The sequence below is a fragment of the Mytilus galloprovincialis genome, chromosome 6, assembly GCF_965363235.1.
Source record: "Mytilus galloprovincialis chromosome 6, xbMytGall1.hap1.1, whole genome shotgun sequence".
Classification (NCBI taxonomy): Eukaryota; Metazoa; Mollusca; class Bivalvia; order Mytilida; family Mytilidae; genus Mytilus; species Mytilus galloprovincialis.
Genome location: NC_134843.1, coordinates 42,151,303 through 42,166,844, shown reverse-complemented (window position 1 = coordinate 42,166,844; position 15,542 = coordinate 42,151,303). Strand labels below are relative to the sequence as shown.

General features: G+C 30.6%; 1 protein-coding gene across 8 annotated transcripts; it reads left to right on the top strand.

Moving 5' to 3' along the window:
- Positions 1 to 603: 603 nt before the first annotated feature.
- Positions 604 to 15,067, top strand: LOC143079611 (uncharacterized). 8 transcript variants are annotated; one of them, XM_076255050.1, is made up of 6 exons: positions 639 to 722; positions 1,825 to 1,865; positions 9,500 to 9,919; positions 11,711 to 11,802; positions 12,634 to 12,763; positions 13,880 to 15,067. In XM_076255050.1, exons 3-6 carry the CDS (start codon positions 9,633 to 9,635, stop codon positions 14,934 to 14,936), a joined length of 1,566 nt encoding a protein of 521 aa, XP_076111165.1. In that variant the 5' UTR covers positions 639 to 722; positions 1,825 to 1,865; positions 9,500 to 9,632; the 3' UTR covers positions 14,937 to 15,067. The 8 variants fall into 8 exon arrangements, with proteins under 8 accessions (XP_076111160.1, XP_076111162.1, XP_076111166.1 ...); XM_076255045.1 differs by lacking the exon at positions 1,825 to 1,865 and having other exon boundaries at positions 604 to 722; XM_076255047.1 differs by lacking the exons at positions 639 to 722; positions 1,825 to 1,865 and adding an exon at positions 609 to 621.
- Positions 15,068 to 15,542: the final 475 nt, after the last annotated feature.

Below are 15,542 nucleotides of genomic sequence, written 5' to 3'. Positions count from 1 at the left end.
ACACTTATGAACCACATCAACAAACGACAACTACTGAACATCAGGTAACTGACTTAGGACAGGTGCAAACAAATGCAGCGGGTTTAAACCGTCAAGAGGTACCAACATTCTACTTAACCGAAAGCCTTTAAATTAAAAAGCTCTATAAGGAGGGGCCGTGCCCCCTGCCTTATCCCTCTTAAATCCACATCTGATCCAAACATTTTCTTGAAGATTGAAGTTAAAACAGGTTTTTCCAAATGTCCTGGGTTGTATTGAAAAGAAATATTTTTGATGAGGGGATGAATTCTATTATCCCCTTTTAAAACATCTTTACTAATTGAAAAAGTAATGTAGCTATGAATGAAATGAAATTTTATAAACGTTTTATATATTCTTTTCAGTTACTTGCAATGCTGTACATATTCATACAATGAGTCTTTTATGTTGTGAAGATAAACTAGTGCACTAAGCCATTGTACTGTTATGAAATAAATTGGTATTTAAAATTTACGATGAGCGATTTATGAATTCCCAATTTGTTTCAGGTAAATTGTTAAATTTGACATCTATGTTTACTTAGATTAAACTGGTAGGAGAATTAATCGTTTATTGACAAGGGGAGATAACACGATACATGTGGTAGCTGTGATTCTTGTCAGAACAAAACAATTTATTGTTCCTCTGGGTTGTTGACTCTAATTTTATCTCCACTTTGGCATTTTTTGGATGGTTCCTGGAAGGTTTTTATCTGTTCTTGACGTAATTTTTGAAGCACTTCAAAAGTACATTGTTGACAACAAAAAAACATGCTGCTGTGTGCTACCCATATTAGCACTATGGGACTTAAGAACTTTAATACTATACAAATCCTTGCCCAAATAACAAAAGCAGTCTATTCTCAATATCAATAGCTGGGTGCTAACAAAATGTAAATGGAAGGAGATTGCTGGATTAATAAAACAATGAGACATCAACCCAACAACACAATAAAATAAATAAATCTTCAGGTCAAATCTAACATTACACAAGCAGTGTCTTAAAGAATATGGCAAGCACCTTATTACACTGAGTCTAAAAACTATATATGATTTAAAAGAGAAACAATAGATTCTGTCATCTAAATTTAAGGTATTGACTATTCATTTGAGCTGTTGGCTTTCCTCTAAAAACAAAAGAAATAACCATGAAGCTGATGGAATTTTCAGAAGATATTTTTTAAAACTCTCAATCTTTAAATAATACAGAATGTATTGTAAATCTGTTAAGAACATATAGGTAAAATTGCAACTTTATTTTTTAATAAATGTAAATGATTTGCATTACAGCTAAGCTGAATCAGAGGGTGTGATGGTTGTTGCTACAGGAAACAAAGAAAACCACAATCCAGATTGAAAACAGGAGACCATTTGGATAAATTTAGCAGGGGTGGATCCAACCCTTTTTAAAAATGGGGAGTTCCCAATCCAGGATAAAAAGGGGGGGTTCCAACTACATGTCCCTATTCAAATGCATTGATCAGCCAAAAAAAAGGGGTTTCAACCCCAAGAACACCCCTCTGGATCCGCCACTGTTAAGTAACAATTAATGGTTGAATCCAAAGACCACAATAAATTGAGTACTTTTAGTGCTTTTAGTTTTTGAGCTCTTTTTTGAAGTTCCTACAGTAAACCTTAAGTAACTAGCAAGATGGAGAACAGCAATAGTGGTGGTTCCTTTGATAAATGATTATCTCTCTTTATATCTCAAGAATTAATGTTAAATTATCTTTTTCATATTAATTTTCTCATTTATCTTGAGGTATATTAATTGCATATTTAGTATATGTAAACATTTATCTTTTAGGTATATAAATTGGATACTTAGTATGTTAACTTGATATGCAGGTACAAAAAAATGTTATTATTAATAAATAAGCATGAAGTTGATAATATTCCCTTACTTGTTAACTTTGTTTCAATATAGTCTATGTGGAATTCAAATCCTATAGACTAACAATAACTGAGGGGGAGGACAGGGGGGTACCCTTCTCCCTTCTCTCACCCCTCTTCTCCTTTCTCCTACCCCCATTCTCCTTTCTCCCATTAGAATAAAACATCTCCTTTTGAGATATTTTTTCTTGAAATATTAGATCATTTTTTAAAAGGATAGATATTTTATTTTTTCTCCTTTCTCCCACCCCCATTTCTCCTTTCCCCTACCCCCTTTCCCCCTGTCCTCCCCCTCATAACTCACATTGATTTGCAGAAATGACTTATGAAATAATGATTCAATGTTTATAACTTGGTACAGGTGTACTTGTTATTTAAACTAGATTTATAAAAAAATCAGGATAATTTTTTGTGATATGTCAATTCTTACAGAATGCTGAATCTTTGCCAGACCTTGGACTATAAAAAAAAACTATTGTTTTAATAGATCATTGAAATAATTTTATCTTTTACAAAAATCTATAAAATTTTGACAAATGATGACCTTTAAAGATAATTGTTGTCAAAGTGTTGCAATATTGCCATATTTGTAAATTTTATATTTATTTCTGAAAAGATAGCGTCATTTTTAAATAAACAGATACGGAATGTTTTAAAAAAATCTTCTCTTAACATTCTTAAAAGATTGTAATTATTTTTACAAGTTTACATTGTAACTACCTTTAAATTGCTTTTGAGATGTTTATGTTTAAAGAAATAATATATAATTTGTGTATTCTAAAAATCATTACCATTTTAACAATAGCTGTTGAAATGAAATTTTCAATATTTATAAAAAGATCTTGATCGGAGATGGGCCCACAACTCCTCTTCTTCATATCTAATCGATAAATTGATATAAAATTTTGTTATGTAGTAAACGACTGATGTTTGTTTATCTTAAAGGACCAGAGAGGAGTCATGCTTCATTTGGTCAGAGCATATCACGCCTGTCAAAGGCATTGTATAGGAATTTTTAATTCATAAGGATTTAAAAAAGTCTTTTCATACAAGAATAAACTCTGATGTTGTTAGATATTTAATTTATTGGAAAGTGTCCTCGTGCCACCGTCAGTCTATCGAAAAATGTTCAATGTTTAACTTGGGATTTTGAGATTTTGTTCAGGTTTGAAGAGATATGTTGCCTTCATTTAATATTGATTATCATTTGAAAAATGGATAGTGGAAATTTTGATGGATTTATGTGTAAAATAGCTATACTAATATGGAATTTTGTACAAAAAGATTTTAATATTGAAATTTGTAATATTTCCTAGACAACATGGAGACGAGGTAAGGATGATCTTTGTAGTCAAGAAATCCAGACCTCTTAGTTTTATTTAAGGGGTAAAAGGGGAGGAGGTTGCCATAAATGTTTTTAACCATTTTGAAAAAATTAAATAACACAAGGCAACACAAATATCAAGAAGATGATAGAAATTAAGTCATACTTTAAGGTAGACTTAAAGTAAAGGTAAAGGTTTAAAGGTTTTATTACCCCCTCCACTATAAACTTCTGGATTCACCCCTCTTTGTTAGTATATGTGGTTGTTTTAAATCAACCCAAAAAGGTAATGAAATATGTGTTACCTCTCCCCCCCCCCTTTCCACTATCCCCCTGATGCTCTGTTGTGAGATATCTGCATAATTAACTTTTGATAATCTATTTAAAATCATTCAAATGTCTACATGATATGCAAATATGGTTAATTTTTACATTTACCAATAATTTAATGCTACCAACTGCCCTTTTATAATGTTTGAAAATAATACATATAGTTTTCCTGGTTATACAATTACTAGTTTTAACTTCATAATGTTCATTTCTGAAAATTAACATTTTGATACATCTATTGTATTCTATATGCTAATGTAAACAAGTAAAGTTAAAATATATTGATAGCAATTATGGCAAATCGATTCACACATGGGTAATTCATCTTAAAGGCATGAAACAAATTCAAGTCGTTAAACTCGAGTATTAATGACCATTATTTTCTTCCTCTATTTGCTTATATTATGGATTTTACACAAAGACGAAAATTTACGATTATTTTTCGCTATTTTTTTTTAATTTCAATTTTAACACTTGAATGAATCAGTTGGTGGGAAGAACTTTAACATGTATGTAAACCTGCTCATAACAATTTATCAATATATTGTATGCATTTAAATATCTACGTTCAATAATGATCATAAAAGTGCCAATGAATGTAGTCCATATTTCAGAATGCCTACTCAAAGGGCTTAAAATTATTCAATGCCAATATTTGTGAAAAAAAATAATTTATAAGTTAAGAAATCTAGGCTTCTTAGTTCTAAGTCCTGAGTATTTCGTAATCTTAAAAAAACAATGCATGCCTCATTTATAATAATTTGTTAAGAAAATCATCTTTGACAGTTTATTTTTTTTAAGAGTCACAATTCCCTCTTGAAATCTCTATCTATTTTTTGTCAATTGACAACCAATTGCGAATGCATTTTTTTAAAATCAAATTACAAGTTCTTAATATGAGTTGTCCAGCATCTTCAAATAGATCCTTCTCTGTTTTAAGTCTCTGGTTCTATTCTAAAAGTATGCTTAACACTATAAGTGATGAATGACAGTATGCTATGGCAAGCCGTTTTACTATTTATTCGAATTTTAAGATATCTCCTATAATATATAAGATATCTCCTTTAATATATAAGATATCTTATATAATTTCATATCTTATATACTTTATAAGATATCTCCTAAAGTTTATAAGATATCTTATAAAGTATATGAGATATCTTATAAACAATTTTTAACCGGATTTTTGTGACAAAAATGTCGGTTATTGATTTGGGGATGTACGGCGGGCGGGCGGTCGGGCGGGCGGTCTGTCGGGCGGTCGGTCGGTCGGGCGGGCGGGCGGGCGGGAATCAAATGTTGTCCGTGCATTAACTCATGAACCGTTCAACCAAAGCTTTTAAAATTTTAATATGTTGTTACTGACAACTAAATGAAGGTCAAGTTTAATAATGGCGATTTTGACTTTTACCGTTCAGGAGTTATGGTTCTTGAAAGATTGAAAAATGGAGTTTCCAGTTGTGTCCCTGCATTTACGCATGAACTGTTCTACCTAAGCTTTCCAAATTTTAATATGTTGTTACTGATGACAAAATGGAGATCAAGTCCAATAATGGCGATTTTGACTTTTACCGTTCAGGAGTTATGGTTCTTGAAAGATTGAAAAATGGAGTTTCCAGTCGTGTCCGTGCATTTACGCATGAACTGTTCTACCTAAGCTTCCCAAATTTTAATATGTTGTTACTGATGACAAAATGGAGGTCAAGTTTAATAATGACGATTTTGACTTTTACCGTTCAGGAGTTATGGTTCTTGAAAGATTGAAAAATGGTGTTTCCAGTCGTGTCCGTGCATTTACGCATGAACTGTTTTACCAAAGCTTCCCAAATTTTAATATGTTGTTACTGATGACAAAATAGAGGTCAAGTTCAATAATGACGATTTCAACTTTTACCGTTCAGGAGTTATGGTTCTTGAAAGATTGAAAAATGGTGTTTCCAGTCGTGTCCGTGCATTTTCTCATGAACCATTCAACCAAAGCTTTTGAAATTTTTATATGTTGTTACTGATGGCAAATTAGAGGTCAAGTTCAATAATGACGATTTTGACTTTTACCGTTCAGGAGTTATGGTTCTTGAAAGATTGTGAAATGGCGTTTCCATTCACGTTGTTGCATTTACTCATGAACCATTCAATCTAAGCTTTTCAAATTTTAAGATGTTGATACTGATGACAAAATGGAGGTCAAATTTGATATTGACGATTTTCACTTTCACCATTCATCAGTAATGGTTCTTGTGATATTGCCAGGACACAAATAAATATTAATAAATCCGGTTTGCTGTCGTTGTGACAGCCTCTTGTTGTATAATATATCTTATATAATTTATAAGATATCTTATATAGTTTATAAGATATCTTATATAGTTTATAAGATATCTCATATAGTTTATAAGATATCTTATATAGTTCATGAGATATCTTATAAAGACAATTATATAAGATACCTGATAAATTATATGAAATATCTTAAAAACTATATAAAATATCTTATAAACTATATAAGATATCTTATAAACTTTAGGAGATATCTTATAAAGTTTATGAGATATCTTGAAGTAAGAATAAATAGCAAAACGGCATGCCATAGTATGCGCCCTTTAATGGATCTCCATATAGGAGAGTTTGAGTGGGGTTTACTGTTACAGAACAGAGAATAATACTCTGGCCATCACCACAGAAAAATTGACAAAAAAAAAAGAATATATATGATAGGGGAGAAATAGATATGATAAGCAAATTAATGGAGAAAAAAATATAATGGGGTGCTAAAATATAATGAATACAGAATAATGGACAGAAAATATAGAGGAAATAACCTAAAAAATTAAAAAACACAGAAGGAACCCAATCCAAACCCTTATATAGACTATCTAGTTACCTCTCAATATCTTTTTGGTTAATTATGTTATTGGGTTGCTGTCTCAATATTGATGTTAAATAATGTCTAATCTTTTATTCATTTAACATTAGAATCAGAAGTTTCAAAATCAGAAGTTTCAAAAAATCAGAAGTTTCAAATGAACTTTGAATTACAATATGTATTTTATATATTTTGAAATCTTATTAAAGACTCATATCTCAAAAAATTCCTGTTAGTCAGAATGTAAAAATAGTTCGTTCAATTATGTGACTATTTTGTGTCCCTTCGCATATTTCCTGCTATGACAGAAATAAGCCCTAGTTTTAAAGACCACGTCAAGGGTGTACACCATTAATATTTCTAAAGTCAAAATTCCAACTATAATTATACAACGAAAGTTCATTTCACATATCATTAACTTAATTTCTTTCCTTTGAAGGGGACTTATTACTGGATTCAATAAAAAATCATCGATCACGTCAACATAAAATATTTTATTTAAATTAATGAATGTAAATAACAGCACAACTGAAGTTTTATAATTTAAAATGTACAATAGGTGTTTAAAAATTGAATTCAAAAATATAAATATGATTTTCAAAAGGCTAAACACAAGTTTTAGGTATTTGATAGAACTGGAATTGATCTGGATTATATAACTCGTCTAAACATCAACCCAACAATGTTAGATCTGTAAATTTGCTTTCGCAAATTTTTGGTTCTTCCCTCGCCGGGATTCAAACCATATATATATATATATCTTTGAATTTTTATATCTAGAACTTGTCACTTTCTTAATCTATATATTTTTAATATATGTTGTAATGTTCAAATGAAATAATTATTTATAAATTATATAAGATTTTCTAATACAGGAGCTTTTTGTATGGATATTACAATTTAAGATCATAAGGATTAAATATTTAATTATATTGTTAAAAAAAGATTACATTTCATTCTAAATAGACAAAATAATATCTTGTAACAATAAATTCTATTTAAAATATTGAAAATTCAATTCAATTATTTAAAAACAGTAATCAATGCTATTGCTGTCTGCCCTTGATACAGCTTTTCATTAGGAACTTGATAAACAGTTGTTCATGATAAAGGAACATGCAAGATCTTGTTTCTAGTAAAAGTTAAAATCTCCCAGTAAGTGTCTTATTGTAAGCTATCAGTTAGTTAAACTGTCATCACAAACCTCTCATCCCCAAAAATGTGATATTTGTTGCTGGACAATTTGTGTATCTTTCAGTTGTTCAAAACTTTACTGAAAGTTTAATCTTTGAATTTATGATTCAAATTAAGAAAAAAAACTGAAGTATAAGGAAGAAGTTTTCTTCAATTAATATAAAAGTCAGTGGCAGATCCAGAATTATTAGAGGGCCCACTGGAGTCATGCTTACCTCAGTGATTCTCTTTATAATCAACAAAAAATTTTCCCACAAAAGGAGGGGGGGGGGCTTAATCGGCCTCTAAAATTCACAAACACATTGCTACCCAGGACAAGGAGAGAAGATAACACCCCTCCCCAATCTGCTCTAGTTTTTGGACCTTTTTTTAATCTTAACCTTCACAGTGTTTAAGATTTAAGAGGATTGTGCTTTTAATTAAATATGTTTGCATTCTTTAACAAGATTAATTTCAACTAAGTTTGTAATCTTAAAACTGTAACAAGATTGATTTTTAAAACAACTTTGATAGATTAAAGATACATTCATGGTTAAAAACTTAAAATAGAAAATATCTGATAAATTAAAACATGATTGTTGAATGGGTACCACCTGTAAAAAAGTTTGATAACGAATCGGCAGGTTCTCTTTTTAACATGCAACATTTTTAAAGAACCCTTCCGTAGGTAAAGTTAATACATGGTTATAGAAACAATCTTCACAATCTAATTCACATAAATTTTCACATGTAGGTCCTATCATGGTTTTTAAATTGTGGTAAAACTTGTGTTGGCTCACTAAGAATGGATTTATTGGGCTTTCTCTTCAACATGGGGCTGGGTGAGTTATAATCCAGGATTATATCTTAAATCTTGTTTGTCATTTTTTGTTAAATTTGTAATTTTATCTTCACAATTAACTTTAATTAAGAATTTGTCCAGACATATTCTGAAAATTAAAACCATGTTGAGTGATAGTGATAATTTGCCTATTATCGCCACCTTGATATGAATGGCTATTTAACAGTGATTTATGAATAGGTACAGAAATAGCCCTTAGAAGTTGATTATAATACTTTACAATTTTATTGAATTACTTAGAACACACTACAGTTTCTAGTTGGTTTTTTAAAGTACAGGTCATTGGAAAAATGCAAGTACACATTATATTATTTGTTTTATATTTCATGATACTTGTATTGTTATAATGCTACAGATTTGGCAACTCCAATGTATTATTGCTTGTTGTTAGGTTGTTAATTCTAGTGTCAGATCCAGAAATTATCATAAGTGGGGGCTCACTCAGGTCATGCTTCAGTGATTCCCTATAAAGTCAACAAATTTATCCCAGAAAATGGGGGGGGGGGTCTTTAAAACAGCCTCTGAATTCTGTAATCCAATAATAAAGGAATTTCAAGATGCAGAACTGCAATGAAAGCACTGTTTGTTTGATTTATTTTTTTTGTATCATGAGATTTTTTTCTGTGTGTCAAATTTTCAATTTAAAAATTAGGTAACAGTACAAATACATGTATTGCCATTTTTGAGAATGTGATGCTTGCAATAAAACCCGAGTTCTTTTTGTTTGGTCAATGTTTATGAAAGGTCTCTCTAAAAGTTTATGCTATTACATATTGATTTAATCAAAACTATGCTGGGCAGTTAGTTTAGAGCCGGACACTTGTGGGTAAATGAATTTAGAAGTTTTAGATTTTTTCAATTTTTTTTAGTTGTTGGTCTTCTGTCTTGTTATTCCCTATATTAATCTTCAGTTACCAATGTTTAATGGAAAGGAGATCCAGATTTTTTTTTTAAATGTTTCTTCCTTTTCTTTAAGGTCTTTATAAATTTATACATGCAAGTGAGAATTTGTAAAAATAATATTTTTATCTTTTTAGGCACATAGAAAATGAAAGGACACCATCTGCCAGAGGAACGCGGCCTAAATCAAGTAAATCAGCAAGAAAGACAAAAAATGGATTAAAGAAAAACAATATTGACGAACAAACAAAATTTGCACTTAGCATTCAAATGGTCAATCCAGAAATAAGAGCATTGGTTAAGAACTATCCGCCCATAAGTGAACAAACTGCTGAGTTATTTGAATGCATTCGTCAAAAAAATTATGTTAAAATGAAGAAGTTGATTAAATCAAAAGACTGTGATAAGAATGGAAGGGATGTTGAAGATCCTTTGTTTCCTACACCTTTGATTGTTGCAACAGAACTTGATGATACTGAAATGGTAAAATTATTGGTCGGTGCCAAGCGTCCTGCTAATGTAAATGATGAAAATTTACACGGAAGAAGGCCTGTTTGGTAAACAAATTTTGTATATGGAGCAAAACTTATTTTAACAGGCTCACTCAAATAGCTAGGTTACATTTTTATAAAAGATATGTTTTTATTTTATAGATTATTTAGAAGCTCTCCACCCCTTCCGCCCCCCCCCCCCCCCAAAAAAAAAAACCAACAAAACAATGACATCAAAAATACTATAAAGCTATTTTTAAAAAGGGACTATAAAGTCCTATATGTAATATCTTTTTACTGTTATTTCACATTTTATTTTTTAAATGTTTCCCTTCAAAACGTAGAGATGAGGGGTTTTGGTTTTGCTGAGACCTCTCACACCTTTGAGAGGGGCAATTCAAACCTTGTTTCTTTGATACATTGTTTATGCAACATATAAAAAAGAAGATGTGGTATGATTGCGAATGAGACAACTATCCACAAAAGACCAAAATGACACAGACATTAACAACTATAGGTCACCGTACGGCCTTCAACAATGATGCCCATACCGCATAGTGAGCTATAAAAGGCCCCGATAAGACAATGTAAAACAATTCAAACGAGAAAACTAACGGCCTTATTTATGTAAAAAAATGAACGAAAAATAAATATGTAACAAATAAACAAACATGAACTATCTCAATGTGAAGCCATTTGGAAAACCCCATAGAACAGTTTTTTCAGGGTGCTTATTATTAACTAACACTTTTTAAAAGACTTAAAAGAGTATCTGGTCCAATCTTCATATATTTATTAAAACATTTGTGTTAACCCAAAAGTAATATCAAACGGTTTTATGTTTCAGACTGTAACAAATATTCGTTGGGTATTTTGATTTCTTGATTTGACATTTAAAGGAAAGAAATTGAAAGTCATTAAAAGTTTACAATATAAAGAAATGTAATATCAAAGAAAGTTACAAGATTAAGATCTGCAATAAACATAATTTAGTTGAACTAACAACTTGCCAAACAATGAAGTTAATATTTACATATGTACGATAACTAAGTTGTATTTATCCTTTTAAAATTAACACAGCTAGGTTAGCATTAAGTAAATTCACAGTTATATATTTGTGGTTACATGTAATGGTATACATGTATTGTATATAGCCAGAAAATGTTAATAAAATATGACAAATTTTAGTTACTAGTATGGTGGTTATATGATATAAAATTAAATTTAAATAACAATAAGTTTTAACAGAATTGTTTATACAAATGTATATACAATTTTTGTACCTGACTGTATAAACTGTCCAAGTACTGGAAAAAAACATAAAACAATAACGTTATGGGTACTTGTCTTATTATCAAGATAGACATTTTGATCATTTTAAAATGCTGAGGTCAAAATAATCTTTAAATCAAAAAAAAAAAAACCATTGAAGAGCTGATAAGAACAAAAGGTAAAGCCAAATTCAATTTTTTTTTCATGTAAGACAGTCAAAAATATTTCAATGAAAGGAATGTAAGTTTTGTACAAAAAAAATGTAGTAACTTGTACATTTTTTATGTAGAAAAGTATACAGGAATGAATTTCAAATTTGATAGTGTGGTGCATGTATCAACAAGACAGCAACCTAACAAACATGAGACATCAAGTGGGCAACATACTGACTTCAACAAAAGACAGGTGCCTATACAATATGTCAATTTTCAAATCCTCCTGAATATATGAAAGCTATCCTCTCAGTATATACATATTTTCATACTTTATTTGTGTGTTCATACAAAAGGACAGAAAAAAGGAAAATCTTGAATCTTTTTAGTTGTCAAGGAATTATTTTATTGAGCATGTTATTTTCTTTTTCAGGATAGCAGCTAGGAATAAGAATACAGAAATAATGGAACTTTTGGTTGAAGGCAATCAGGAATGTCAAGTGAATTTTACAGACAGGGAAAAAGGTAGTTTACCATGACAATTCTTGTTTCCATTTAATACATGTCCATTTGTTTGTGTTTACACAGCAGATTAACACCAATTTTTGAATGGAAATTTGGATAGAGAATTGGGTAAATGTAAATGAGACAATATTCCTATAAACTTAATAGGAAACATAAATTCATATAGTCTTGGAAGATGATACATAAAACAAAAATAACACAAGGATTTAAGGCTTATTATTTTGTACGCCTTGAGGTTTTTTTGTCTACATAAGACTTATCATAGGCAAATTAAAAAAAACAGCTTAAATGTTCAAATCAAATATAAAGTTGAAGAGCATTTAAAATCAAATGTTCAGAAGAAAATGTGCCAAATAGGCCTTAGGCTATCTATTGCCTGTGTGTAAAAAAACTTGAAAAATGATAAACAGCCAATGAAAATGAATGCATCGATGATTTTTCATGTCAACACAAAAAAGCTTACTAATGGGCTTGTGTTAAAATCACTATAATCAATCAAATAACATACTAACATACATCAATGCAATTGTCACCTCTGAGGCAAAAAAAAATCAAAGACAATGGAGGCTAGACTTTGTTTATGCACCAATTCATTTTAGTCTAAATTAATTAAAACAGAAATAATTCTTTGAATTCTGTATACATGTATAAATACTTTTACTTAAAGAGTTCTAAAACTGAGAAATAATTTTAAAAGTTATCTTTCAATGAGGATCAATAAGCATGACATCTTTTTTTTTGTATAATCAAGAATATGAGATAGAAATACAATCTTTCTTTTTTTTCTGACCAAAAATGCTTATGAATTGAATGTATTTATGATTTTTACAGGTACAAGTCCACTTTTTGAAGCAGTGATTGGTAGTTGTCCAGATGTGGCCAGAATTCTAATACATGCAAGGGCAGATGTGAACATGAGGAAACTTGGTCAGGAGAATGGCCCTGATACTCCATTGACTAAGTAAAATTTTTGATATGAAATTTTCAAATATTGATTAGGGAAAAACAAAGATTTTTGCAAAACAAAATAAAACAACATAAACAACCATACAAGAAGAAAATAACAAAACTTGGTTTGTAAGAACTTCAGTTCTTTAAAGAAAAGTGATTTTTTTTTCTATTTTGCATTGCATGGGAGATAACTCTATTTAGTTTTAATTGAGATTTTTTTTCAATGAAATGTTTTCAGAATAAATTGTACATTTACCAAAATGTATTAAATGTATATTATAAAAAAAAACTTTTTAACACTCATAGATTGTGGTATTTTAAGAAAATAAGGTCAGTCATGCAAAAAAAAAGTTGATAAAGCAAAATAAGATGTTACTTCACTACCTACAATATATTATGATCATTTCACCAATTTTTTTGTCATTATGTTTGTGATAAAAGTCTTGAAGCATGACTTTTTTTGTTATATGGTCCATTTCAAAATATGATTGACCCTATGCATATGCATATATCTCAACTGTGTGCACATTACATGCGACCAGGTCCATTCAGTAATGAAGGCCATAGAGTGACCTAGCTATAGTCAATACATCTACATCATTATAGTTTGATTGAGAAATGTCTCATTGGCTGTCATACCACATCTTCTTATCTTTATATAAAGAATTTTTTTAATGCTTTTATATGAAGCCTTATTTTTCTAATTAGGCATCATTATGAAAAAAATGTACCAGTATTTATGATGCCAATTTGAAAATTCTGAGCTATGGAGATTTTTGGCATACATGTACATCAATCAGACAGTAACCCAACAGATGTCAATATGTATGATCTTCATTAAACAAGCGCTCTGAATCTCTCATTGTTAGAAAAAATATGAATAAATTTAACAAAAAGTATAAAATCTGTCATCTGCCCCAAATGAAAAAAACACATTTAAAAAAATATATGCACCTAGAGGTTCTCGACTTGGGACTGACATATGCACATGTACAGGGACAAAACTTACATTGTTGCGATCCTCGCTCTCTCACATTTAATCTTCAATAGTTGAGTAAATAATTTGTTGTTAACATTTGTTTCCGAAATTCTTACTAACCATTAACCATTGAGATTTATTTTTCAGAGCTATTCAGCAGAATAATAAAGAAATTGTACAACTTCTTCTAAATTCTTTAGCGAAAATGAAGTCAAAGTCTGAAAACGGACTAACAGCTCTACATTATGCTGTTGCGTACAAACGCTATGATATATGTGAAGTTCTTTTAGAACATGGTGCTAAATTACATGCCAGGACAAACTCAGGGGTTACTGCTTTAGCAGTTGCAATAGAAAATCATAATCCTGCCATGGTTAGAATTCTACTAGATTACGGGTATAAAATGGACAAGAAATTTAAATGGAAAGAGACTCCTCTTCAGCAGGCTATTTTTATGCATGCTGATAACTGTGCAATGACTTTATTACATTATGGGTGTAGTATCAAAAAGGAGAAAGGTCCGTCATACTTTTGGTTGGCCGTTAACGAGAAATTGATTAAACTTGTTAAGTTTATGATAGCTCTAAAACCGGTGTTTTTAAATGAGCCTTGGATAACTAAAGAAGATTGGCCAGTTTCAATATATCACAGACCCGACATCTTTGAATGGCTTCAGAAAGAATCTCGGAAAGTAAGACCGCTAATGTTTCATTGCCGAGCTCAAATATATGGATATTTGGGAAGGCATCCAAAAAATAAAATCCACGAGTTACCACTTCCTGATAAGTTGAAAGAATATTTACATTACAACGAATATATAAAAGATCAATATTTTGTTAAAAAGCCGTTGGATGTTCGTGAGTGTCCGTTTGATTGTCCGTCTTTGTGTTCAGTTCCTCACTGTCCGCCAATTGAAGTATCATCAGAGTCTGACACAGATTCAGGTGATAATATTGAAAGTGAAAATGAGGACGAAAATGAAATCAAATCAAAATTGGAGCTCAATGGCGATCTGCAATCAGAGCAAAGTGATCAAAATTCTCAGAGACAGCAGATGTGTGAACAATCTTGTCAAAAATCAACAGAGACTGAAAAAAAGCACAAAAGAACTTCAAGTGCAAAGAAATCAAAAACTGTTAAAATACACAATAAAAAGTCTGATGCAGTTCATCAAGTGGAAAAAAATTTAGTAGACGCAATTTAAAAATGAGTTCAAAGGAAGCAAAATTATTTATATGTACATGCATTGGTTTTATTTTACTCAATTTACAGTTAAAAAGAGAGAAATTATTCAAACTGAATATGGCAAGTGCAATAAAGTTTAAATTATACAAATTATCTTCTGATATATTATTCCCGCTTTACAGGTTTTACAGTTATGTAGGAGAGGGAGGGGGGAGACCTTTTTCGGGACGTTGGGATCGGGTGTTTTTAACCTCTGCTGGTGGACTATCAGTCCCCGAGGGTATCATCAGCTCAGTAGTCAGTGCTTCGGTACTGACATGATTTAACAAACTTTACTTAAATTGTCCGTTTATAAATTTTTAAATTATTATAAAACTAAGGTTTCAACTCCCTCAGGCAAAGTTGGCTTTAGATGAATTTGGCTATTTATTTTAGGTATTTTTGACATATAGCTCTTCAACGATTTTCGGTACTTACCCATCTTCGGATTTCAAATGTTTGGCTTTGAGCGTTCCTGATGAAGGTAAATCCAGAAAAGCGCTTCGGACGCAATAAATTATTAAACGTGTTGTTTTCCATTTTTTAAGCTCTGGATTTCAGGATTAACCCTTCCGGGATCTTGGAA